The 24,657-nt window shown below is 36.4% G+C and overlaps 5 protein-coding genes and 1 non-coding gene across 9 annotated transcripts; 3 read left to right on the top strand and 3 right to left on the bottom strand.

Annotated features, from left to right (window-relative positions):
- Positions 1-246: 246 nt before the first annotated feature.
- LOC127240457 (probable NOT transcription complex subunit VIP2) lies at positions 247-5,576 on the bottom strand. 3 transcript variants are annotated; one of them, XM_051259156.1, is made up of 16 exons: positions 5,496-5,576; positions 5,382-5,429; positions 4,343-4,458; positions 4,025-4,133; positions 3,762-3,928; positions 3,597-3,645; positions 3,376-3,519; positions 2,773-2,982; positions 2,605-2,697; positions 1,699-1,811; positions 1,487-1,621; positions 1,072-1,389; positions 933-985; positions 814-855; positions 518-662; positions 247-434 (listed from the first exon to the last, which is right to left on the bottom strand). In XM_051259156.1, exons 3-16 carry the CDS (start codon positions 4,358-4,360, stop codon positions 336-338), a joined length of 1,695 nt encoding a protein of 564 aa, XP_051115113.1. In that variant the 5' UTR covers positions 4,361-4,458; positions 5,382-5,429; positions 5,496-5,576; the 3' UTR covers positions 247-335. The 3 variants fall into 3 exon arrangements, with proteins under 3 accessions (XP_051115113.1, XP_051115114.1, XP_051115115.1); XM_051259157.1 differs by having other exon boundaries at positions 1,072-1,386; XM_051259158.1 differs by lacking the exons at positions 4,343-4,458; positions 5,382-5,429; positions 5,496-5,576 and having other exon boundaries at positions 3,762-3,918.
- On the top strand, positions 4,025-4,105 carry LOC127240769 (small nucleolar RNA snoR35). The gene has a single exon (XR_007836361.1). It is a non-coding gene; the product is annotated as a small nucleolar RNA snoR35 (small nucleolar RNA).
- Positions 5,577-10,049: 4,473 nt separating the features above from the next.
- On the top strand, positions 10,050-14,790 carry LOC127240674 (uncharacterized). The gene is made up of 16 exons (XM_051259476.1): positions 10,050-10,609; positions 11,545-11,944; positions 12,018-12,131; positions 12,208-12,300; positions 12,395-12,551; positions 12,642-12,899; positions 12,990-13,030; positions 13,118-13,186; positions 13,270-13,370; positions 13,448-13,526; positions 13,611-13,709; positions 13,799-13,867; positions 13,972-14,021; positions 14,100-14,181; positions 14,250-14,344; positions 14,435-14,790. The coding sequence occupies exons 1-16, from the start codon at positions 10,293-10,295 to the stop codon at positions 14,541-14,543; spliced, it is 2,133 nt and encodes a 710-aa protein (XP_051115433.1). The 5' UTR covers positions 10,050-10,292; the 3' UTR covers positions 14,544-14,790.
- Positions 14,791-15,922: 1,132 nt separating this feature from the next.
- LOC127240465 (protein IQ-DOMAIN 22-like) lies at positions 15,923-19,699 on the top strand. The gene is made up of 4 exons (XM_051259168.1): positions 15,923-16,427; positions 18,098-18,298; positions 18,377-18,454; positions 18,543-19,699. The coding sequence occupies exons 1-4, from the start codon at positions 16,074-16,076 to the stop codon at positions 19,308-19,310; spliced, it is 1,401 nt and encodes a 466-aa protein (XP_051115125.1). The 5' UTR covers positions 15,923-16,073; the 3' UTR covers positions 19,311-19,699.
- Positions 19,512-21,298, bottom strand: LOC127240466 (60S ribosomal protein L24). The gene is made up of 5 exons (XM_051259169.1): positions 21,175-21,298; positions 20,468-20,543; positions 20,241-20,342; positions 19,973-20,121; positions 19,512-19,862 (listed from the first exon to the last, which is right to left on the bottom strand). The coding sequence occupies exons 1-5, from the start codon at positions 21,183-21,185 to the stop codon at positions 19,712-19,714; spliced, it is 489 nt and encodes a 162-aa protein (XP_051115126.1). The 5' UTR covers positions 21,186-21,298; the 3' UTR covers positions 19,512-19,711.
- Positions 21,299-22,499: 1,201 nt separating this feature from the next.
- Positions 22,500-24,410, bottom strand: LOC127240733 (heat stress transcription factor B-2b-like). 2 transcript variants are annotated; one of them, XM_051259558.1, is made up of 3 exons: positions 24,219-24,410; positions 23,551-24,142; positions 22,500-23,447 (listed from the first exon to the last, which is right to left on the bottom strand). In XM_051259558.1, exons 2-3 carry the CDS (start codon positions 23,803-23,805, stop codon positions 22,800-22,802), a joined length of 903 nt encoding a protein of 300 aa, XP_051115515.1. In that variant the 5' UTR covers positions 23,806-24,142; positions 24,219-24,410; the 3' UTR covers positions 22,500-22,799. The 2 variants fall into 2 exon arrangements, with proteins under 2 accessions (XP_051115515.1, XP_051115514.1); XM_051259557.1 differs by having other exon boundaries at positions 22,501-23,447; positions 23,551-23,877; positions 24,219-24,408.
- Between the last annotated feature and the right edge of the window lie 247 nt (positions 24,411-24,657).

Raw genomic sequence — 24,657 nt, 5'->3', positions numbered from 1 at the left:
ATCAACCCATATAATTTCGGTCACACAACCAATTAACCCATAAATATTTGATTTAATATTTTAATATTTGATTTAATATTTTATACAAAAAAATATATATAATATAATATTTTTTAAAAAATGAATAATGACCCATGAACAAAAATTTGTTATACAAATTATAGTTATAAAGTTATATATATAGAGAGAGAGAGAGAGAGAGAGAAAAAAAGCAAAAATTATTTTCAGGGTGGAGAAAAAATAAAATAAAAATGAAAGATCTCGTTGAGTTCTTTGGACATTGGAGCAACGTGAATGTTACAAGTACAATTTATTTATTAATTTAAACTAATCTGCTAAACAGCCTGCTGCTGCTGCTGCTGCTGCTGCTGCTGTTGCTGCTTAAGTAGTGATGGCCTTTGCTCGATCATTTCATACTGCAGAGTAAAGTTTTCCTGCAAAGATACAACAGAATTAGCAACCACAAAATTTGTTGTTTAGTTGTTCCAGGACAAGCAAGACCATGAGCAACACAAACCTTTCTTGCTGTCTGCCAGGTATTGGGATCAAAACAGAAGTAGCAACCGCGTTCGTAAGTGCTCGTCTTGATCAGAGGTTCCATAGCTGTTGCCCTGGTTAGCCACACGCGGTGCTCTCGGTGATAGAGCCATCCCCTGTTGCAGCTGCAAACGGAAGAATGTACAACAAGTTGGGTGAGATCATAGCAGGCAAACTCCATGGATAAACACACAGCGACCATATGTTATCAATTGAACACTTTTGATCAGCACAAAACACTGTGTTGCTGAAATAAGAAAAGATATGGCAACTTACAGTTCATTTGCTGCAAAGAGCTGTTCCTCGCTTTTCGGCATGCTATAGGGTAGACATAATAATAGCAAAGATTAGAATTGTCGTATTGCAGGACCCAACTGAAACCTTAGTTCAGTTACCTGTAAAAGATGTAAAACAATGTCTCTGGCCGGAATCTTGTATAGGAGCCTTGCTGCACCGATAAATGAGTTACAAACGGTACGAGTGTGATTCAAGTGCTATCCTACCCTGCATAACTAAATCATAGAAAAAAACTACCTTCAGTGGAGGGCTTGTTTTAGTATAATAACACTCGGGAACATTGTACTCTGGCTCTCCTCTGACAGGATCCTCGGACCAGGGAGATGCAAACTTATTGTGGATAGGCTCGGACGAGTTTAAACTCAGACCAAGAGTTGTCAGGTCAATTCCAAGTGAGAGAGAAGTCAAAGCTGGATTCACCATTTTTACAATGTTTGCTAAACTGAGCATACCGTATTGATCAGGTAAGGCTTGGGATCCCTGAGAGGATCTAATCTCTTTATCTCTGAACGGATTGACAAAACGAGACTGAGGTTGCAAGAATTGCTGGTACTGCTGAGAAAATCCCAAGCAATGGGAAGCCACAAAATAATTATTACAGCAGATCAATGACTTACATTTTGAAAATAATGAAAATTATCAACATGCTTACCTCAGAACCATAGATATCTTGGTTGCCTGATGTTAGATAGGAAACCCCACTTCCACTTATTGATGAAGAACGATGTTGTGGCGGATGATGAGATGAATAGGCGGTTCCAAAATTAAAACTAGAAGACCTTCCCATCTAGAAAATTACTAGGCAGTAAGTAGACAGGTGTTTACAAAGTCCCAAGTAAACCATATTCGAGTACCATAACTTACAGGTATTTGAGGTAATTGCTGAGATTGCATTAAATTAGTCATACTGTCATGGATTGGCTCTTTTGGGTGTGCGTTGTGAGTATATTCTGCCGTACCGCCAACATTAAGACCACCTGTATTTTATAAAGGCGTATACAACAATTACAGTATCCTGATAAAACAATATTTATAAATCCGAGTGACATTATCTGAAAGCACAATGGTTCTTGTAAATTCTCAGTTTATACTGGCTCTTGACTAAACATTAAATAAAGATTGCTAAGAATGAAACTGATATTGCTGTTTATTCCAGAAATCCAATATCAAGCATAGTCACACACTATATGCTACTGTTGGATAATCTCTTAACTCTCTAGCGACATTGTTGCATCGAGATAGATACATTCTAACACCTTTCTTCATAGCATAGCTAATTTAGAATAAACTTCATTCTGCTTTTCCCCCTTATTTAGATTTAGTTTACCTGTGGAACAAAGAAGCCTTAACAGCTATGCATCTTAAAACTTTTATGTCTTTGGAAAATCAGCCGCTATATTCACACATTAACATGATATCCACACAAATGCTACAACTTTAATAAAGTTCCAAGAACCCCCCAACCAAAAGAAGATCAATCAGATGGAATATAAGCAAAACAAAAGTAGAACACCTTGACTAAGAAAGTATAAACTGTTGTTTCAGACAATTGACATACAAAATAGAATGTACAGGTTACCATAAGAAGATATGGAGCTGTCTGTGATAGCAGAAAGGCACAGAATAATCTATTTGGAAATCATTGATCGAATTAGTAATCTTTTGCCAAAAGCATTATTCAGGAGACCCCCAAATCATGTAGATTTACAATGGACCATATAGAGATTAAATCAATCTGCAGTGCACATGATATGTCTCTAAAATAAGCACCTTTGTATCCTGGTAAAGCAGGGAAATCCTCATTCTGAATGCTAAATTCCTGGTTCTGTTGGGTGAAACCAATGTTATGCTTTTGCAGCAAACCTTCATATTAACAATGGTGAGACTACAAAAAAATAACAGGCAATAGCAATTTGATGCGACCATTAGTTGCATTACCTATCTGACCATGAGAACCTCCAGCAGAAGTAGGGCGTCCTGATAGCTGAGGAAAATCGTTTATATCAAAATTAGCACTGTCATGGATATTCACATCATTTAGTAATGCCATATAACTAATATTATTATTCCCAGCTTGAAACTGATTTTGAGACACTGGCACACCAGCACCAGAATAAGAATTGCCAAGCATGGACATGACCTGTGGACCTGAGAATTTAACCCATCATAAAAAAACAGCAACAAAAGTAGCATGCCACATTACTTTTTCATGATTCCAAGTTAGCACATTCCGGATGAATATTCTGTGACCCCACCACATTACTTTCCTTGGTTCCAAGTTCACAAGTTCTAATGAATAATCTTCGGTATGGTACAGATTAACATTAATACATCTGATACCAGCATATAAAGATAAGCACCCACAAGCAGCCAGTATACATAAATTTTGGCTGGGCTTTTATTTCAAAATTTTAGCAACTATCTGGTTTGTGTAAGATGATGTTTTGAGCAGCCCCAACTACTCTCTTCATGAAAACCAAGTATAAGCACGCATCTAGAAACTTCGGTGTGCAAGGAAGAATATTGGTAATAAAATCATACCACTAAAATTCAGCCGAGATGCAAGGCCAGGAATATATCCCGCCCCACCAGAGCTTGGACCTCTAGAACTATTGCCCCCACCCCCCAAACCACCTATAGCATTTGAAATTATTCCTCCGCTTATATTTGGAAGCACACCTGGCCCTAAGAGTACAAATTACGCAATCAGAGGTTATGTATGCATATATGTAATTTACATTATAATATAGATAACACCCTACCCACAGTATTTGCACCTCCTGAACGAGTATGTGAACTTCCAAGAGATAACTACATGGGAAGTAGAAATTGTACAAATTATTAACATGAAATAATTTAATGTATATGCAAGAAATTAACATGAAAGATTGATGTAGTCAACCAAAAAGCTCGACAGAATGTTATACCTGAGATAATGCATTAGGAAGACTGTTTACTGCATATCGCCCATTAGACACACTTCCTGGAGTTTGTTGGACACCACTTGGAGGAACACCAAGATTCATCGAATTTCTTGACGCCAAAGATCCAGGTATGTTTGTCATGTTATAGTTACCAAGCATGCTATGGAGCCCTTGAATGTTTCATAGTTAATGAGTAGAATGCGTATTATTTTATTTTTATACATCTCCTGTAATAATTCTTAACCCAACACTTGTTATATACCTACCAGACTGATTTAAAACAGCACCAGAGGAACCCGACTGAACAGAAAATGAAGTTGCAAAAACTCTTCCAGGGTTATCTGGAAGGTTTGAATTTGATCCATTCAATCCTGGCTGCATCAGAGTTATAGTGCACATTTAACATCAAGACATATTCAAAATTATTGAACTTGCAACCATGTGCAATTGGCTTGACACTGTATCCCTACATGTTGTGAGGAATAAAGGACAAAGATGGATTTCTACTTCATTAATCCAATATGTACAGTAGCAATGTGACACACATAAAGGAACTAAGCAGGTGAAAGAAGGAAGAAACTTACACTGAGAATCCCCGACATTTTTTATTCCTCAAAAGAAAAGGGGGCAAAGGTCATTCGTCTTCCAGGGAGAACTCTTAACTTCGTTACCAATTTATCAGTAAAATTTTTATGAGAACCTAATAAAATCAGGGATCAAGATATTAGAGTCTGCAACTGGAAAATTGATCTCATGAAACAATTCACATATTTTCAAAGTTGACTTTAGTTGAATAACAATTAGCAACTTTAACGAAAGACTGCACAGATAATAAAAGGAAACCATTAAGATCAACATGTGGGAAAATTTGGCCACTAAGTTATAGGTCCTTCATATGTATAGGATTTTCTTGGAATATCGATGAAATTATTATAAACCTCGAAGAGGTGCAGAGAGTATACATTATAGTGAACAAAATTAAATTCAACACCCATCCACAGCTGGGCATTCTCAATACTTCTTGGTTCATGTATCAAAATAACTATCAATATCCTTCCATCTGATGAACAAAGTCGATAGAAATATTTGGTTCTTCAAGCTACACTTGGGTTTTCCAATGAAGCATAATAACATATTCAAACACACTTGGCTTTGATATTATTAGATCAAATCCCAGCAATATTTGTTATTCTAACCCTAGGGTTCTAATGCCAAATTGATTGCTAGGCATACAAGAGGACTTCGTCCAATAGTTAGCCACAGTAAGTTCACAATTTTGTTCTCCAATGCCAAAAAAATTTGGAAACGTAAATGCAGGTGATAGGCAACCTCTTCACCTAATTACTTCCCTCATCAATCTCCGACATGAACTAGAAGAAGAAAGAAATGAAAATGATCAAAATCACAATCTAAAGTAAAAATGGAAAGCCATTGAACTCAATTTCTTCCGTACACAATCCTCAAATCGGAACCAGTCCGAGAAACGCAATCAAACGCAACAATTAAATTCCTCACAAGACAAGATCGAAACGCCAAGTCCAAAATTCCCACATACATTCAAATTTCAATAATAATAAAACGATAACAGATTCAATTCTATGAACAGATAGAGCGATCCAGTACCTTCAGAAGATACCGACCAGTTAGAGCTGACCTGCGATGATAATCAATCTACGCACAAAAAAAAAAAATAAATAAAACGATCCTCCTCGAAAAAATAGCGATTCAATTGTCAACCTCTTTATCAATCATCATCACCAACAACTCTGTACAATCGCAGTATCACTGTCCCTGAAAAAAACCAACCCAAACCATTCTCTACCTTTTACATATATTCGGGCCTTTATCGTAGTCTCCCCTAGCCCAGAACTGCAGCACACCCCACCCACCCTATCAGGCCCACATCATAAACAAAAAAAAAAAAACAGAACATTTTGGTTTTCCAATACAGGCCAAGGGGAAGAGTATATTCTTGTGGCAATTGCCATGTTGACTTCCATAAGCAGATCAATGAAGGTCTTAAGCTCCTTGCTGGGGTTGGCCAATGGCCATTCACTACTTAATTGTTTAATTGTTTCTTCTTAATCTTCTCTATCTGGAAGGGAAGGGAACACATGCGGGTCAATAATGAAACACAAAAAATTGTACCGCAAGCATCTGCTTCATTGGTGGAATCATTTAACCATAAACAAATAAGGGTGGCTGTAGCTTGAATATGAGACCGTACCATCATCGTTAATCTATTATTTATAATAATAATTATTATATATTCTCAAGTTTATAAAATACATTGTATCAAGATTTGGGTCTTCCAAGGTTGATTTAAAATCCCTTTCATATTTTATTACATTTTGTGTCAAGCTTTGCATCTTAGTCCTATTATTGTTCTTTAAAATTTTATATTCAAAAAATTTTAAATTATATTATTAAATGAGATAAATTATATTGAATTATATTGTAAACATGGTGAATATTTATATATCCATCAAGAAAATAATTAATCCACCAAACTTAGATAATATGGAATGAATGGTTTTGATCATGTTTTGTTTTTTTATTTTTTTAAATTTTAATATTAATTTCTTTTTAAATTCTGTATATTTTTTTATTGTAACTATGTAGAGTGAGTAGCATTGTTTCATGTTAAGATCACAAAAAAAAAAACTATATGATTTTTATTTTACAAAACTTATATATATTTTACTCACTCATAAAAAATTAATAAATTAATTAATAATATTATTTTTTTTTTATATTACAAATACAAAATTTCATACTTCTATCCAAACACACAAAATTAACAAACTCATTATTTTATATTAAATTATTATTATTTTTATAAATAAATAAAATATGTATAGTATCAGTATATAGTGTGAATGTATAATATTTTTATTTTTATTTTTTGAAATATTAATCATTTATAGATATGATCCATACATAGTAAATTTATAATCAAATTTAGGCTGAATTTTCAAGTTTAATGGTGTATTTGAAGTTTTGAATTAGGGTTGGCTTCTAGATTCCGTTATTATTATTATTATTAAAAATATATAATTACAAATGTATGTATATATATTCAAAATATCATATAGATGTATATTTAAATGATATTACAAACTTATCTAATAGTAAAACATTCTACATTTTCAAGTCCAAATAGTAACTCTAAAAGTCACATTTTAACTTTGATATTTGGAATTCAATTTAGGGTTTGTTTTATTTATTTATTTCAAATACAAATAAGCATAATTAATTCATGGTTCTTCATAAATCAAGCTTAAAGAAAATTTTCAATTTCAAATCAACGCTAATCAAACTCGGGGTGCAAAACACGTGTTTTACAAAAAAAAATAAAAAATTAATATATTACATATATTTATTATTTTTATATTACTTACACAATTATTTATATCTCAGGTAAAAAGTAAAAATATTCATTCCAACTATTTTACGAAACAAATGATAATAAGAGATTTGAACACATTCAAGTAAAAATTTCAAAATCATTTTATATTTCTACACATATTTTAATTTGTTTGGGGTTTAGATTTTGAGTTTGAGATTTGAACAGTAAAATTTTTGAATTTGAATAGTTGTATGATATGATATAAATAGGTGTTGATGTAATATTTTGAATGTAAAATTGATTTTTACTATCATATATATATATATAAATAGGTTTTCATTTGATATTTTTCGAGATTTTTATTTTTTATTTTTGATAAATAGAAGATTTTGAAGAATGTCCTCCAAACAAACACACCCTCAATACAACATGTGATATTTTTATTTATCGACTGTACTTATTGTTTCTTTACAATATGTTATTAACATCATCCTGATTTTTTTCATTCATCATTAACATCGCCTTTTGCATTAAATGATCGAACATTTATTTATTATTTTAAATTATTATTATTATTATTATAGATATATTGACTTCAACCAACTTGTTTCATTTTCAACACAAGTGTGAATCGCATTTAAAAAATCTAAGACATAATTATTTAGATGTATATATTTTTGAAAAGTTGTTTCAAAAAATTATATATAGAACATTTATTTTCTCTTATAAAATATTATATAAAATATTTTATTTATTTATTTATTTTACTATTTTAAAAAATCTTCAAAAATTTTTGGAACTCTTGTCTAAACAAAGCCTAAATTAGTTCATGTCGCAACAAGAAAAATACCCAAATTCAAATTTCAAAATGATTCATTAATTATGTAAGTAAACATATATTTCATCCGTCCCAATATAATAGTTCTGTTTATCATTTTTATCCGTTCCAAAACAATAGTCTTTGTTTTCATAAATAATCATATCACTGTAAAATTACTCTTATTCTTTTATTATTATTATATAATTGCTACTACTTTTTATACTAATACACCCACAATGTAAAAAAAAAAAAAAAAAAAAACTTTAACCCACACTTTTTACCCACTATTAATATAATATCTATATTTCTTAAAACACCATATTCATAAATATATATATATATATATATATATTAAACATAATTGTGACCACATAGATAGATGCAAACGCGGTGCATTACTCCAATGTCAACTTGCCATTATATATGACTTTATTTATTTATTTCTATAAGTGACTCATCAAATATGACCTTGCGACACTTAATGTATGCGCGGTTATTTGTATCTTCATGTTTATTTTCACACTATATAATTATCAAATCCAATGTTTATGTTAATTCATAACATTATATTCAAAATCGATTATTCATTTAAATCATTATGTTAATTCTTTTTAATTTAAAATAAATTCAAGATTTTCCAAAACTAAGTAATGTGCCCAAGACATTGGGTGTGTTTGGATGTGGCTGTCTAGATTCCTATTATTCATTTTTTTTTCTCTAAAAAATATCATTTTAAGAAAAATTATACCAACAACAAATTTTACATCAAAAATATTATATAAAAAACTTGTTTATACTACATAAAATATATCACTTCAAATTGTTGTTAGATGTTCAATTGTATTACTTGGAATGAGATTTATTTGGTTAATATTTGGTTATTATTATTATTATTAATGTGTAAAAGTAACAACCATACCTTAATAATAGTTATTCAATGTAAATATTCTTTTAGCAAAAAATATATAATTAACATTAATTTATTTAGAAAAAAAATGATTTTTTTTTTTTTTTGTAAATATGTCCTACATAATTAAAAAAGTTTAAAAAATATATTGAATGAAAAACATTAAAAGCAATATTATCTAATTTCGATTAACCAAACAGATATTTGGTAGACAAGAGTCACGATGCTATATATCTATGGAGCTTCAGTTCTAATAATGTTTCAAAAAATGACACACACACATTAATTGCTATAAAAAAAATAATAATAAAATTATATATATATTTATATATGCAATAAAAATAGTCAGTATTAATAAAAAGGGAATGTCTCTATATATCTCTCTGGCCTGTTTAAAATCTTAATATGAGATTTTTTGGTATTATAGTTACGTTACATCTCATTTATTGCCTCATCCCTCAAGAAATATGTATTTATAGAAAATCCTCACTATTGGGTGTCAATCACGTGCTGAAATCCCATCACCAACGGCTAAGCAATTCGGGATTAATATTTTTTTCCAGTCATACGTGACGTGACGACTTTCAATACACGAACTTTATTAATTATTTTTAAAATAATCATTGATAGAAGCGAAACGTAAATACACAGCTATATATATATATATATATATATTTATCAATTATTATTTTATTCCACTGTAAATCATAATGCAATAAAAACCAATGAAAATTCGTTCCCACAACGCAAATCCATATATCGATTTTTTAAATATGACCTAATTTTTAGTAATATCTTTCCGCATTGGTTTGGGTTTTGAATTTTTGATTTTCAACACACATATATATATATATAATTATTTATTTATTTAAAATTTGTGTGAATTTTAAGGAATTGTCAGATCACATATATGCTCGTTACTGAAAATGCCTTATTGCCAATTTCTATTTCTGCTACATATAATTTCAAATATTTTTATTTTATTTTTATTTGTTCCAATTTATTATATTATTATAATATTATTGTTGGTCAGAAGAGAGCTGTAAGCTAAATACGATCCGAGGTTGAAACGAAAGGGCGCATAAATTAAGACAGGTCCAGTTCAGTTTCCCAAATCCCGAGAGACCGGGTCAGGGCGGCCCGATCCGACCCGACCGCAAACTCCCAAAAGTTCACCTCCTCCGCTATAGGTCAGCCTCCGGAGGAAGGCGGCAACCGCCACGTGGTTGACGGCCTTTTGCCCCACGATACGCCTTGGCTCATTAAATAATCGGGAAATCGATTTTAACAAACCTTTAAAAAAAAATTTTGTGTTCCCCAAATCTGAATTTAGAGAAAAAAAAATTGGTCGAATTCCAGCTACAAAAGGGCTCTGCCCATTTGCAAAAACCCCCCCTTCTACCCGACCCCCAACCCATATGCCCATTTCGCACCATCGCCATCACCACCATCTCCGCCATGGCCGGAGTCGACGAGCGGCAGGAGAGCTTCTACCGCCTCCTTATGGATCGATTCCAGGGCCTGGAAGCGAGCCACCAGAAGCTCCAGGAGCAATTCCAGGTTCTGATGGAAGAGAGGGCCATCATTCATCACAACCGTAATGCTAATATTAGGAATCGGGGTTTGACGGCGGATACCGGCGATTTAGGGCGGCTGCCGGGGTGGGCCTCCATTCCGGGGGCCTACTTCGTCGAGAGTCCGTACAGGCGTGTGCTGGAGCAGATGGGTCATGCACTTTACGTCTACAGAATCATCCCCGGAGAGATTACTTATTGGTAATTTGTTAAACCTAATTTTAACCTCTTTTCTTCCTCACTGTTTTATTTGATGATTTGATTTTGCAAATTGAATTGGTTTGACCTGAGATTGATAAAGCTCTGATAATTAGATGATACCAATTGATGGTGGAATTCAATTAAATGCCTGTTTATGGTTATTGGAAATTGCTGTGATTTTGCCATTTTCAGTTTGCTGTGGAGACTGGTGATCTTTTTACTGTTCTATTCATGTATCAGTCTTTGCTATTCCATTTCTGGAAATATCAGTTTTGACTCCCAACATTTCTGGCCATTGATATCTTACTTCTTTTTGTATTTAATTTTTTTCTAAAAAAAAATAAAATTAAAGGGGTGGGGTGAGGTAAAAGGGATGACTTTTGAGGGATTTGACTTAGAGGTGTTGGAAATCGAGAGCCACAAAAGATGGATTATTATTAATAGGTCTAATTTTGGAAATAATTGAAGGGAAGAGTAATTTCTGTGATCTCTAATGGAGCCACGTTTCTTCAGGTAGATAATAACTATCATTGATGGCGATCCCTTATATATTGTTTTGACTTTTAATTTAGCAATTTCCCTGTTATAGAAAACCCTTTTGACATTTTGGTTTTTTGCATTGACATGCAAGAGCTTGAAGTTGTGTTGTTGTGTTCCTCGTGTTTCACATTTGGATTATTTCCAATTTTGGATTTCTTGCATTCCCAACTTATGTAATAATCAAGATTGAGTTATAATCATCATCTGCAAGTTGTGAACATTAATAAAAAAAAAACAGATCCTTTGTTGAACTTATGCATTCCGACAACATTTCCCTTTGGAAGTTAAGTTCATAAAAATCGAGCATTTGGCGACAAGAATGCTACCGGAACTCTTTGCTAGTTTTGGCCTGATTGTATATATGTGTATCATGAATGAAATTTATTACGTTACAGGAACCGTGCAGCTGAGAAACTATACGGATACAAAGCGAACGATATATTAGGACGAAGAATTTCCGAACTTCATCTTGAGGTAGAAAACAGTCTGTCGACTCAAGAAATTGTTGACAAGCTATACACCAGGCGCGCCTGGGCCGGCCAGCTCCCTCTGAGGAAGAGATCCGGGCAAATTTTCATGGGAATGGTGACCAAAAGTGCGCTGTATGAGGACGGAGAGCTTGCTGCAATCGTCACTGTATCGAGCGATGCAGCCATATTCAATCACACTAAATCTGGACCTACTAATCAAATCAGCGACCACTACGATGGCCGTAAACATGTGAAGAAAATTTACTGGCAACCACAGCCGCGCATCTCGGCTGTGCCACAAATCGCAAACTCTGTCTCCAATATGGTACTCGATCATTTTTTTTTGGATAATTGTGTTTATTGCCTTCTGTGAATTAGCTCATCTTCTGATCGATCAGGCTTCAAAGGTTCTGCCGCGGAAACAAGGGGAAGCTGCCCCTAGAGCGACACCCGAGTATGACGACACTGATGTAGATAGCTACGACATGATCAATAGACCGCCGAGGGCTCCTGTAAATATTATTTTGAAAGATTTAGATTAAGCCTAACTGCAATTAAATTGAATTTTTAAAACCGTAAACACTGCAGATGGGAAAGCCTCATATCGGCGTTTCCATGGGACCAGCGAGCAGACCGGAAGTGGTGAGCTCGGAGAAGGAATTTATTCAACCTTCAAGAAGTGTATGATGATACTTTCCTATTTACTTCAGTTTCAAGCTTAGGCTGTGATCGATTGTGTATTTGTTACGATGTGTGTCGTGCTCGATATTTGTAGGGAGTAAAGCCCGTTTCTAACGTGCATTTGGGAGGGGCGAGAAGCTTGGAGAGAGAAGTGGATGAGTACCTTCTGCAAAATGGTTCTGACCATAATTTCAGGAGGAAGGAGAAGGAAGCGGCTTACGAAGCGAGTCATCGCAAAGATCCATTGAAAAGTACGTGTGATGTTTCTACATCTTGATCCTAATCAGGATTCTATGTGATGTTTTCACAAGATCTTGTGTGATCGTAAGCGGATTTTTCAGGTGCGTATCAAGGGCAATTCGACGGGCATAGATCTCCCGACAGGTTGCAAAGAACAAACTCATCCCAGCATGACAAGAAAGTGATTCGGCAAGAAGATGCGCCTGCCCGACAATCTGGTTCGATTAAGACTCCAAGTTCAGGGGAGAGTGTGGGCAGTGGAGAAAGCTCGTTGAGTAGAAACGAAAATGATCCGCACAAGGTTGTGAATAGTGAGATTCGATGGGAAGATCTGCAGGTGAAGGAGGAAATCGGGCAAGGTAACGTTGAAGAAACGCCAACTCATGTGCTAAACTTTGTTTTCGATTGTTTTTGTATATCTTGTTTATCCTGATGTGCTGATTTTACAGGTTCATACGCCGTTGTCTATCGTGGAGTGTGGAACGGATCGGTATGGGGATATGTTTCGGTACAAAAAATGTCTAATTTTAAAGAATTGAGAAGATGACGAATGTTCCTTTTACGTTTTGTTTCTCAGGATGTTGCTGTTAAGGTTTATTTCGGTAATCAATACTCCGAGGAGACTTTGCTCGACTATAAAAAGGAGGTAAAATCGACTCTTTGATAAAAACACAACGATTGCTCGATATGATTGTTGATTTGAAACTTAAAACCAAAACTATGGATCAGATCGATATTATGAGAAGACTGAGACATCCGAATGTGTTGCTGTTCATGGGAGCCGTCTGCACCGAAGAAAAGCTCGCCATGGTTACCGAGTACCTAATCAGGTATTTACTTGTTGCGAAAATTCGTTATCGAATTGGTTGATGATACACGATTCAAACGTTGCATCGGATGCGATCAGGGGGAGTCTCTTCAAAACGCTTCATAAGAACAACCAATCATTGGACATCAGGCGGCGTATTAGGATGGCGATCGATGTGGTATGTTCTTGTCGAAAGTTTATACTTTTCCTTTCACGTCGTTCTAATTTTTGGAAGCTGACTGTCGTTTCTCATCAAATACAGGCCAGAGGCATGAACTATTTACATCACAGAAATCCTCCCATAGTTCACAGAGACCTCAAATCTTCGAACCTCCTAGTAGATAAAAGCTGGACTGTCAAGGTACGACAAACTAAATAATTCGCCAAACCATGTTTCCAATTTCATTAAATTATGATTACCAAAAGGCCCTTTTTTAAATCTGCTTTCAGGTCGGAGATTTTGGCTTATCGAAGCTAAAGCACGCGACTTTCTTGACGGCGAAATCCGGGAGAGGCACAGTTGAGACCTAAACACTAACTATTTCCGATTGAATTTGTTTCGATTAAACCCCGTGATCCTTCTTGTTTAACTTTTTCATTTGTAATCTTTCGAAACACTGCAGCCTCAATGGATGGCGCCTGAAGTTCTTCGAAACGAACCCTCGACAGAAAAGTAATCCTCCGGTGCTCTTTTCGACAAAATCTTTACGCTGAATTTCTCTAGCTAAACATCGAATTTCCTTTCCAACAGGTCGGACATATTCAGCTTCGGCGTCATCCTATGGGAGCTTATGACCGAATGTGTCCCATGGAGCAACCTCAATCCCTTACAGGTAACTTTTACTTCTAAAGAATAGTGTAAAATCCTCGTCGAATGCTAATTTGGGCGTGTTTGTAAAAGGTTGTTGGAGTCGTCGGATTCATGGATCGCAGGCTGGACATTCCCGACAACATAGACCCTCAAGTTTCTTCCATCATCTCCGACTGCTGGAAAAGGTAAAGATCTGAATTAGCTGTTCTAACATCTCCGTATGTAAGAGATCGAACATGTTATTGATCTATCGAAATATACTTGCGTTAATGCAGCAACCCTGAGGATCGTCCTTCGTTCGAAGTCATCATCAACAGGATGACGGCGATCATTCAGAAAATGTCGGAAGCCAACGGCCCGGCCCGGCCAGCCGCCGCGCCGTGACGGTCTGGTCGCCGTCGTTTCGACGGCTAACGTTAACCTCAGTCAGGTGTCTCTACTTGGCCTTTGTCGAAATAGAAGTAGTGATTTTTACACTCCATGGAAGCTTTTCATTTTTATCTTCTTTTTCTTACCCTATCCTTTTATAATGTCTCGACTCTTCTTCTTCTTCTTCTTCTTCTATTGTATCTGTTTTGCTTTCATTCTACTGTAAAAAAGGGATTCTGAAAAACTTACTTACACAGCTTAATTTCGTAGGACTTAGGCATGCGCAAATGAAATTTGGTGGGAATAATATATAAATAATTAAAACACTTTTGCATCAGTTCAGTTCTATACAAATTAATTTGATGTTTTCCATTGTGGCTTTTGAAAGTTGAAATGTTATTATTGGGCTTTTTACTTTGGCCCACTAAGATCTAATTGGGCCGGCCGTACTTACCCATCAGTATATTTACTAGAATTAAAAGCCACTTAAAAAATTATATGGGAATAAAAGAAATGTTACCATTTTTGTGGTGAAATATGTTGTATATATAAGAAAATGTTTTCATAATAAAGTGAAACTAAAATAAAAATTTGAAAGATATTATAAAGCCCAAAATCTAATCAATGGCCCACTAAGTATGATTCTTTAATTGGGTTTGGTACGACTGGGCCTACTTGCCAGAGTGTGACCTTCGCCACCAAAATTGACTTATGGGCTTTGCTCGACAGTGAGGCCCCATTATGCAAAATTAACCATTTTTTGAGTTTATGATTTTAATTTATTTATATATACGTACGGAAATTATAAACCCTTTCAATTCATATGAAGAAATAATTGGCACATGCGATCAACAACTGGCAAGATTTAATGAGGGCTTGGTTTTACAATAGATATATATATATATATAATTAATTTGGTAAATTTCTTGTTAGGATGACATAAGTAATTTATTTAGCATTAATTGAATTGAATTGAATTGAATTAAAATCGGTTTGGTTGTCAGCAAGTGGTGCATAATTTGCATTTATTTGTTTTATTGTCGTGTTCAAATCATCCAAACAGCACAAATAAATTAGTACAGAAATATGTACAAAGTGTAGAAAAAAAGGGTAAGAAAAATTGCATGTATTGAAAATTTGATTTGGTCAAGTTTTTGGAACTGCAAAGACATTCTTTAGATATACAGAAATTGTGCCCGCATTTGATTAAATGTTGGAATGTAATGTTTTGTCATAAATAAGGATGGAAATGTGAAACTTTTTTTTTATTATTAAGAAAAGATCACAAAATCGTGTTTGAAAATGAGAGGTTTGTAATAAATCCGGGAAAAATATAGCAAAGTCGCATTTTTCAATTATTTAGAATAAATAAATAGGAAGAAGTGCAGCAGTAACAGGAGCTATAAATGGCGACAAGAAAAGAGGTGAGAGATGGTGCTATGGAAAAGAATGAAATGAATGCAGAGCTTATTCCGAATTTGGTGCCAGAAAGCAAACCTCATTTGCTCTGAATCTCAATCTCGATTGATTCTTCTGTAATCGGCAATGGGGAAGGCTTCCAGATGGTTCCGGAGCCTGCTCGGGATGAAGGCAACCGACGATTTGAGCCGGAAGCAGGCGTTCAGGAAGAAGTGGAGTTTTGTTCCGTCGAGGAAGGGGAAGGATCTTCCGCCGGAGTATGGTGATGAGTCTAGCAAGCACGCCGTAGCTGTGGCTACAGCTACCGCTGCTGCAGCGGAGGCTGCAGTCGCCGCGGCTCAGGCTGCCGCGGCCGTCGTCAGGCTCACGAGCAGCGGGAGGAACATTTCCGTCGACGGCGACGGAGAAGCGGTGGCGCGTTACCGCAGCCGCGAGGAGCAGGCGGCGGTTACGATTCAGTCACATTTTCGTGCGTATCTGGTCAGTTTGAAACTGCGTAACAACTTTCACAATTTTTTATTTGAATTCAGTTGCCTTAACATCATCCATGTTTATCCTTCGTCCAATCAAATCTCCGTGGCGCTGAAAATCACGTTAATCGCTACAATCACTGAAATTCTCGCATACCTCTTCCGAAATAATCAATTATCACATAATTTCCTGTTTCATGGTTAATCCAAGCTTCCGATCTCCCAAACACTACCTCAAACCCCCACAGCTGGCCATAACGCGTTATATTTCTTCCTTAATTGCCCTTCAAGCTTCCCCACAGTTTCTCCCCAATTTCCCCTCCGTGTGAGTGCTTATGGTTCTTCCAATAAATGCAGGTGTATCTGTTTGGTGCTACTCTGCAGAGACGATTACTTTGCTGTGCTTTTATTCGTGACGTATTCTGTGCACTGCTCATATTAAAGTATCTATGCTTTTAATGTATTTATGCATATATTAATTCCTCCGCGTAGCCGTAGGTGGTCCTCAAATAAGGCTATTTTCTAGGTATGACAAAAGGGGTGGGCTCAGAGGTTATTTCGAAAGCAAATATCTGAACATAGTAATTGTCATTTAGTGATGGTTAGGTTCTAACATAGTAACATGCGAATTGTTTATGAAATGCTAACGTTATTTTCTTGAGATTGGACTCCAAATTGTCGATGATGTTGAATGATGGGAACATAGAGACTTAATGGGCTTTGTCTACAATGGGGGTAGGGTTGTTTTCAGTATGTAGACAGCCTTTATACGTGTAATGTCAAAGTTCTACACTCTGCTACTGCCATTTCACTTTGGCATTACACCATTTGCTGTTAGTCTAATTTCTTGTTGCTTTGAGAGGATTCATGGCTTTGGTATCTTACAGTAATAGCTCGGTTTGGACTGTGTTCGTTCTACCTTAGATAGAAATGGGGGGTTTCTAGGCCATGATGGGCTTCTGGAAATGGGGGGTTACATGCTCTACTGAAAGCAGACAAGGACAGGCCTAATGGTGTAATCTTGAAGATTTTTTTTATCTACATTTTTGGATAGCAGTTGGATTGAGTTGGGTAGCTTTTTTATTCGTGGCTTTAGATGAAAATGGTTTATTGGGGTTACTTTTTCTTCACTTTTGTAGTACTGGGCTGATGAGACGTCTCTGTCTTCTATAATGGCAGACTTTTGCCATGGGAGCACTTTTTAATGCCTTTGAGGCGCCAACAAAGTTTCAAAAAAATTTCATGGCTGTCTTTGTCCCCATTTCTGGGCATATGGCTCTATTGTGCCCTCATTTGGTGGTCATCTTGACATCTACCATGTCCCATGAGCCTTCATGATTGCTTTAGCTGTCTTGAATTTAGGGAGGTCAATTGTAGTACAAGTACAGATCTCACCCTATTCATTTAATTGTGATCGAATCTAATTGTTCAAGTATTGAATCGACCTAAAAATAAGTTTAATTTCTCTGATGCTCTTTTTCTAGCTTTTCTTAAACCTTTGTGTCCACAAGTCTTGATAGGATTAGAGCCGAAGGATTAAATCTGTTATTCAAAATTAGTCGATTTGGGTCTCAAATCTTGTTATTCGATCCATTGTCATTCTTATTCGAATTAATTACCAAATGTGGAAGCCTGCTAGACTGATTGTTTGGTGTTATTCTGTTAATCATCAATGTGCAGTCAAGAAGAGCTTTGAGGGCACTGAAAGCATTGGTTAGGCTGCAAGCACTAGTGAGAGGACATCTTGTGAGGAAGCAAACTGCGTACATTTTGCGCCGGCTGCAGGCACTCGTAAGAGCCCAAGGGAGAGCCCGAGGCGGGCGAGTTCATGTTCCCGAATCACCACATTCAAGCATCAAGTCATCTCACTTCACTTATCCAGTAAGACCAATCATGATTCTCTTAACTTGCACTAGATACAGCTGATACATACCTAATAATTTGACCGCAAAACTGCAGGGGCCAGCAACTCCAGAGAAATTCGAGCATTCTATCCGATCTAGAAGTTTGAAGCCAGAACAATTGGCTTTGCTAAAGGTTCGTCTCCTACTTATCTGAACTGTGGTAGGGAATTGTTTAACCTGTGAACCATATGGCTAATGGGGTGACTCCACGTGCTATGCAGAGAAGTAGTTCGAAATCAAGCAGAAGTGTTGAGAATGATCGAGAAAAATCACATGTAAGTCACGCAGGCAAGGACAGCAGCAGAATAAGCGAAAAATGGGAACACGGAGCTTATACAAGACCTACAGGTTATGACTATCAAACTGATAAGATTCTTGAGATCGATACCGGGAAACCAGAAGCTGCTCCCAAATGGAGGACCCCTATTTACTCTCCTCACATCAACCAAGGCTCCCACCAACATTGTCGAAGCTTTTCAACCCCAAAGAGCTCAACCGCCAGCCATTCAACACTTAGCCCATACAGCAAAGCTGAATCTTTGATCCACCCTCTGAGTTTCACAAAAGATGACAATGGAAGCACCTACTGCACTGCCGCCAACAGTCCAACATTCTATTCAGCATCATCCATGGGAAGCTCTAAGAGGGGGATGTTTACGCCCACCAGCAGTGACTGCTCGAGGAGCTGTCTCAGCGGTTATTCTGATCATCCAAACTACATGGCTTACACTGAATCATCAAAAGCAAAGGTCAGGTCCCTTAGTGCCCCAAAACTCAGACCCCAATTCGAGAGATCAAGCTCGAGCTCTACAAAGAAGTACTCTGTCCACACACTTGGTGATCCAAGGTCCACCCAGCGAGGTTCATCTTTGCACACAAACTTCACCAACAAAGCTTATCCGGGATCTGGCCGCCTGGAAAGGCTAGGCATTCTTGCCAGAGGTGACATTACCGGAATCAGTGAAGAGCAGTTCGCATTGAGCTCATAATTTTTAGTCACTAACTGTAACTATTATTACCTTTTCGACTCAGAACAGTGTCTTTGTGCTACCTTGGGAGGGTAAATTAAAGTTTATTTAGATGTCAAACATATATTACTCATTAGCTTCAAATTGGCAAATATTTAACCTACCTATACTTGTTAGAATCAATTATTCAAACTGATGTATATATATCAAAAGCAAGCCAGATAAGGTTGTTATATAACTGGTATTTCTAATGAAAAACCGATTTCTTACAGAAACAGTCTCATAGGATAAAGCATGGAAGTGAAACAAAAACGTTATCATGTCAACAATCGATTCAGACCAAAAATAAAAGGAATAGATAAACATCTATTCATATAGGGTTCAAATTTAAAGTAGACTAACAGATTCAACAGGCAAGGAAATCACCGCTTTCCGCCTCCACCGCCGAGCTTAGGGCCCTTGGGCATTGCACCTTTGGGTGCACTGCTCTTGGTAACTTTCTGCTTGGACAACACCTCGGCTTTCTTAGCTTTCTTCTCATCCTTTGTTTTCTTGATTCTCTCCTTGATTTCACTGAAGATCAAAAGATATAATTTTATAAAGAGCTGTAACATTTTGGCAGGCACAAGATGCAATTAAGTGTTTTTGGTATTGATCTTTTAACAATTAAACACCAAACATACCGCAGAGCAGCTTCGCGGGCAGCATCACGAGTCTCTGGCTTCTCAGATCTCTTCTTCTGAATAACTTCCAATGTGGCACCAACAATGGACCTCGAATAAGGTTTCTTGGTAGTTCTGCGCCTCTTTTTAACAGCCTCAGCAGCAATATCCTATTGTATCATTTGAACAGATGTTTGATTGAATACTTGAACAGAATACACAAATCCAGATGCATTCACTGAATGGGGGGTGAATAGCATCATCACAAGGAATATAAATCAATTTTTACCTTCTTATGCTGTTTACGGTACACAGCTGTCCATGTGAGCTTCGCAGGCCTCAGGCGATTGTGGAAATACCTCTTGCATTTTGAGTTAGCAAAGAGGAAAACCTAAGCATGGGAAACATATGTATTATATAGAAGGGGCTAACGCAATTGAAAGGTCAAAAACCAATTATTCAAACAATAGTGTGGCAAAGACACATCTCAACTGCGTTGCAACAACATTGACGCACCTGAGAGTCGGATCGGATAAACCTGATGCCTCTTCCGGGGTATATCTTCGCACCACTGAAACGACAGAGCTCCGTCCTGATAACCAGTAACAGTACTTAATAAGTATGTGCAAATAAAAATAAAAGTATTCAATCAAGTACAAAATTCCAAAGCCATAAAAAAGAACTCTTATGTCATCACAATGCAATCCCCCAACAAAAATTCATTCCCCATCCTACTGCTAAATCAGGCAGAACCTAGCAGCTTTCAGGATGGATACAATTAAGAATTCATAAGTTTTGTTAGACAATTAAAGTCGAGCTATATAGCAACAGAGCATGATGGATGCCTCGTGAGGTCCGGGAACCCCTACCAGGATCAGGTACACCTTTCACAAAATAGAAACCAGACACTCCATAAACAGCATTTAAATATCAGATGACCTTAAGCACAGTATTGTGCTGCAATATTTAGAATGGATAACCCGGCAACAGCCACCACCAAAGTTTCAGCCGAAGATACCTTTATTTAAATATGAATGAAATATAACTGCAAGAATATGGAAATCGAAGCACAATCACCCAAATAAACATCAACCGAACGCTAAATTGATCCGCAAATCTACGATGGCACATCTAACCGAACTAAAAAGATCTAAAAAACATCAAATCGGTGTCAAGCAAGCCTACACGCGCAAACACAAAGGGAATCGGGATAAGGACGTTACTTGAGAACCATGGTTGTCGACCTTGTAGCTGTGCTCGCTGCGCTCCGTTCTCCACAGAAACTCGCAACGCAAACCCTAATCCTGAAGCAGACAATATATCACTTGATGAAGTTTATTGGGTTTCTTTATAATGGGCTTTTGAGCCCACACTTCCTATGGAGCCTATAAAAAGCTTTAAGCCCAACTGAGACTTGTTTAGACGTGTAATTGATTTGGAGTTCTAATTAGTGATCATTCATCAATTTTTATTTTTATTTTTTCATATTCAGCAAAAACAAAAAACGTCCACAATATTTTTTTTTTTAACATGAATTTTGATTAAGATAATACTCGTATTATATTAATTGCGTGTGAATAAATTAATAAGGTAAATGAAAATTGATGAATGGAATGTGTAAATCATTATAACACATGTAAATAAATACTCCCTCCCTCCCATAACAAAGTATTCATTTTTCCATTTTAGCACGTTCATAACAAAGTATCCATTTTTTTTAAGCAACTGTACTATTTACCTAACATTACAAATACCCTTACAACTTACAATATATTACACAATGTCATTACCTTTATATCAAACACATAATAATAAGGTTATTTTAGTCATTTCTACTTTATTCCTACTATATCATAATAAAATACTAATATTTCTAAAACTACGTGCAAAAACCAAATGGATATTTAGTTCCGGGACGGAGGAAGTTCTATAATATTAAAGATTATAAATTAAATAGTATATAAATAAATTTTAATAAATAAAAAATACATATTTCGTGGATAATTAAAAAATAAAAACACACATAAATTTAGTGGATAGGGGATTATCATATTAAATATTTACTTTATCTTGTATTAAATTAATTTTCTATTAAAAAATAAGAATATGTTTATTCGAGGATTTTAAATGCAATCAAATCTATATTTATAGCACGTTAAATATGTATCAAATTCATATTTATCACATGATAGATGTTACTACTTTTTATGTTTTGGCTATTAAATGCGATTGAAGTTGATATTTTACTTCGATTTTTTCCATAAAAACAAAGATCATTACATCAAATATCCTTTTAATATTATATTAAAAAAATAAATTTATATTTGTAATATTATTTATTCTTTATTGAATTATCAACTTGTAACAACGCTTGGAAACAATACTGCCATCTTTTGAATGTAACTTCTTTGTGTGTTGGCATTAATATGTTACGAATATGTATACAAGTAATGTTCATGAAATACTGATCAATACATACAAAATGTCAAATTACATCAATACAAATATACAATACAATGATTATAAACTAGTATGTTTATATCCACAACAAGGCCCACATCAAAAACAATTTGGTTCCCATTCTATACCAGCTAAACAAATATATATAATTATATAAAGTTCGATTTCTTTAATTTAGAACACAGTTTTATTTTTTTTAATTTGCTTTTTTAATCGCGTATTATATAATTAATAGTGCAGATAATTAGTGACAAACAAAATACATTGAACGCGTCGCTTAATTGATTGACCCCACAAAAACAACTCTACTGGACATATTAAATAAATACATTCCTCATATATCCATCCTATTCCTATTATACCCCTTCAAAATTAATAAATTATCACATCATGCAGTTGGAGGGTCATGATTCTTACGGCACACAAGATCCAACGGCTCTGATTTGATCTCCAGACCCCCCGGCGGCAGCCGGTCATCGCCCCTCTTCAAGCGCTTGCCGCCGATCGATACGCCGAATATTCTAGGGCATGTCTGCTCTTCCTCAACAGACTTTCCGCCGCCGTCCGCCGTGGTAGGGGTCTCCGGCATGAATGCTATCCCGATCCCATCCGTCAGCTTCGTTTCGCCTCGATTTGCAGCATAGCTAGACAGAACATTGCATATGTTTTTGCACAGATTCCTCAGCTGGAACAGTTCCTGGCTCATCTGCGAGTTCTCTCTTCTTAGCCTGTCGTTCTCTTCTAATAATTCTGAATTTGATGCGCAAGGCCGCAGCGATGGTTGAGTGGTGGTTGCTGCAGTGCCTGCCTGGGATGAGTTCGATGATAGGACTTGTTCCTCGCCGGAATTTGTTGGAGATATTTGTGCGGCAGACGCCGGTGGCACAGCTACCGTCACTACGGCGGCGGCAGGCGACGATGTCACGGTGGTACTATGGATTTTCCGCCGTTGGATGTCTCTGAGTAACGACTTTGCGCCTCTTCTGAAGTAATCGTTCGCGAATTCCCACCTATCTGGAACTATTTTTCGAAATCCCTGCAAAAGTACAGTAAGCAAGAAATTTACATCCTTCACGTTAAAATCCTTGTTTCTGAAGAACACGCCAAGCGGTTTTCCAAAAAAGAAAAAGAAAACTTACATAAGTATTAAGCTGGCGTACAAAACTGGAAAAATTGTTGTGCTTGAAATATTTAGGTAACAAATCTCGGGCAAATTCGGCTGGTCGCCAGACGATGAACGTCGTTCCATCTTCATTCCACGAGATTAAATCATCGACGGAAGGATCGTCCACTAGCTGATAAGTTTTCGTCAAAAACGGCGTCGGAATTGACCTCTGTGATTCACCTCCTCCGCTACTCCCGCCGCCGCTGGCCGCCGTGCCTTCACCGCTCATATCACATAAAAACAAATATGCCGCTGCTTCCAACCCTAATTAATGAGGTAAAACTAAAACTCGAATGCGGTACTGCAAATCACAAGATCAGAACAATATCTCAAAACCATTCTCGACACGATCAACACTCTCGATAATACAATCGCATTAAACCGACAAAAAGCCAATAAAGAACAAGTAATTAAATCAGGCAAAAACCCACACAAACGTGCGTACAATCTAAGAAACACGACAAAGCCTGGTGCCTGTATTCTAACAATGGCGCTCCAAAAAAATTCTCAAATAACCTTTAACATTATACAGGCATTTGAGATGCAGCGATGTGCAAAAACAACAACTGCAGTTTACACAACAACAATCATAATCTCGTGAAGCAAATCTACGAAAAAAAATCTTTATCATTGTCAATTTACCTCGACGAAAAATCTTCGACTCCTGCCGATCCAACCCCTCTGATGTCCACCAGTTTGTCAGATCAATCAACGAGACGATCAACCGAGGAGGACGCGAACGTTAGGTGCAGAGTGATGGCGGTGGAGAGGCGTTGTCTTTCTAGAAGGTTCTCCGCGGAGAGAATGTGAGGGCGATATTTAGAAATACAGAAAATAGATAAACTAGGAACGTGTCAATTCAGGATAGGTAGGTTGTCGGGGCTCCGCGAGCTAAATCGGGTCGGGCGGGGCCGCCTTAAATTTCGGGGCTGTTTGAGAAGGTACCAGAAGTTCTCCAAAAGATCTGTTTTTCACATGTTTCCCTCCTTTTTCTTACCTGGGAATTGATTATCTAAACCACGTATACTGTGCACAAACTTGTACCTTTGTCCAACATTGGTTGACTTCAGTCTTCGACTCA

Source organism: Andrographis paniculata, unplaced genomic scaffold, assembly GCF_009805555.1.
Source record: "Andrographis paniculata isolate CXL003 unplaced genomic scaffold, ASM980555v1 Contig79END, whole genome shotgun sequence".
Classification (NCBI taxonomy): Eukaryota; Viridiplantae; Streptophyta; class Magnoliopsida; order Lamiales; family Acanthaceae; genus Andrographis; species Andrographis paniculata.
The sequence above is the reverse complement of the archived record's forward strand: the minus strand, read 5'-3'. Positions and strand labels throughout refer to the sequence as shown.

Coding starts and splice junctions, on each gene's coding strand:
- LOC127240457 (XM_051259156.1), bottom strand. Junction 2,698..2,772: donor AGGTTCTCATGGTCAGATAG/GTAATGCAACTA, acceptor GTTAATATGAAG/GTTTGCTGCAAAAGCATAAC. Junction 1,622..1,698: donor AGCAATTACCTCAAATACCT/GTAAGTTATGGT, acceptor GTAATTTTCTAG/ATGGGAAGGTCTTCTAGTTT.
- LOC127240674 (XM_051259476.1), top strand. CDS start 10,293: ATGGCCGGAGTCGACGAGCGGCAGGAGAGCTTCTACCGCCTCCTTATG. Junction 13,710..13,798: donor ATAAAAGCTGGACTGTCAAG/GTACGACAAACT, acceptor ATCTGCTTTCAG/GTCGGAGATTTTGGCTTATC. Junction 13,868..13,971: donor CGAAATCCGGGAGAGGCACA/GTTGAGACCTAA, acceptor GAAACACTGCAG/CCTCAATGGATGGCGCCTGA.
- LOC127240465 (XM_051259168.1), top strand. CDS start 16,074: ATGGGGAAGGCTTCCAGATGGTTCCGGAGCCTGCTCGGGATGAAGGCA. Junction 16,428..18,097: donor CACATTTTCGTGCGTATCTG/GTCAGTTTGAAA, acceptor ATCAATGTGCAG/TCAAGAAGAGCTTTGAGGGC. Junction 18,299..18,376: donor CATCTCACTTCACTTATCCA/GTAAGACCAATC, acceptor GCAAAACTGCAG/GGGCCAGCAACTCCAGAGAA.
- LOC127240466 (XM_051259169.1), bottom strand. Junction 20,343..20,467: donor TTATCCGATCCGACTCTCAG/GTGCGTCAATGT, acceptor TCCCATGCTTAG/GTTTTCCTCTTTGCTAACTC. Junction 19,863..19,972: donor GCCCGCGAAGCTGCTCTGCG/GTATGTTTGGTG, acceptor TTTGATCTTCAG/TGAAATCAAGGAGAGAATCA.
- LOC127240733 (XM_051259558.1), bottom strand. CDS start 23,805: ATGAGCGGTGAAGGCACGGCGGCCAGCGGCGGCGGGAGTAGCGGAGGA. Junction 23,448..23,550: donor TACGCCAGCTTAATACTTAT/GTAAGTTTTCTT, acceptor GTACTTTTGCAG/GGATTTCGAAAAATAGTTCC.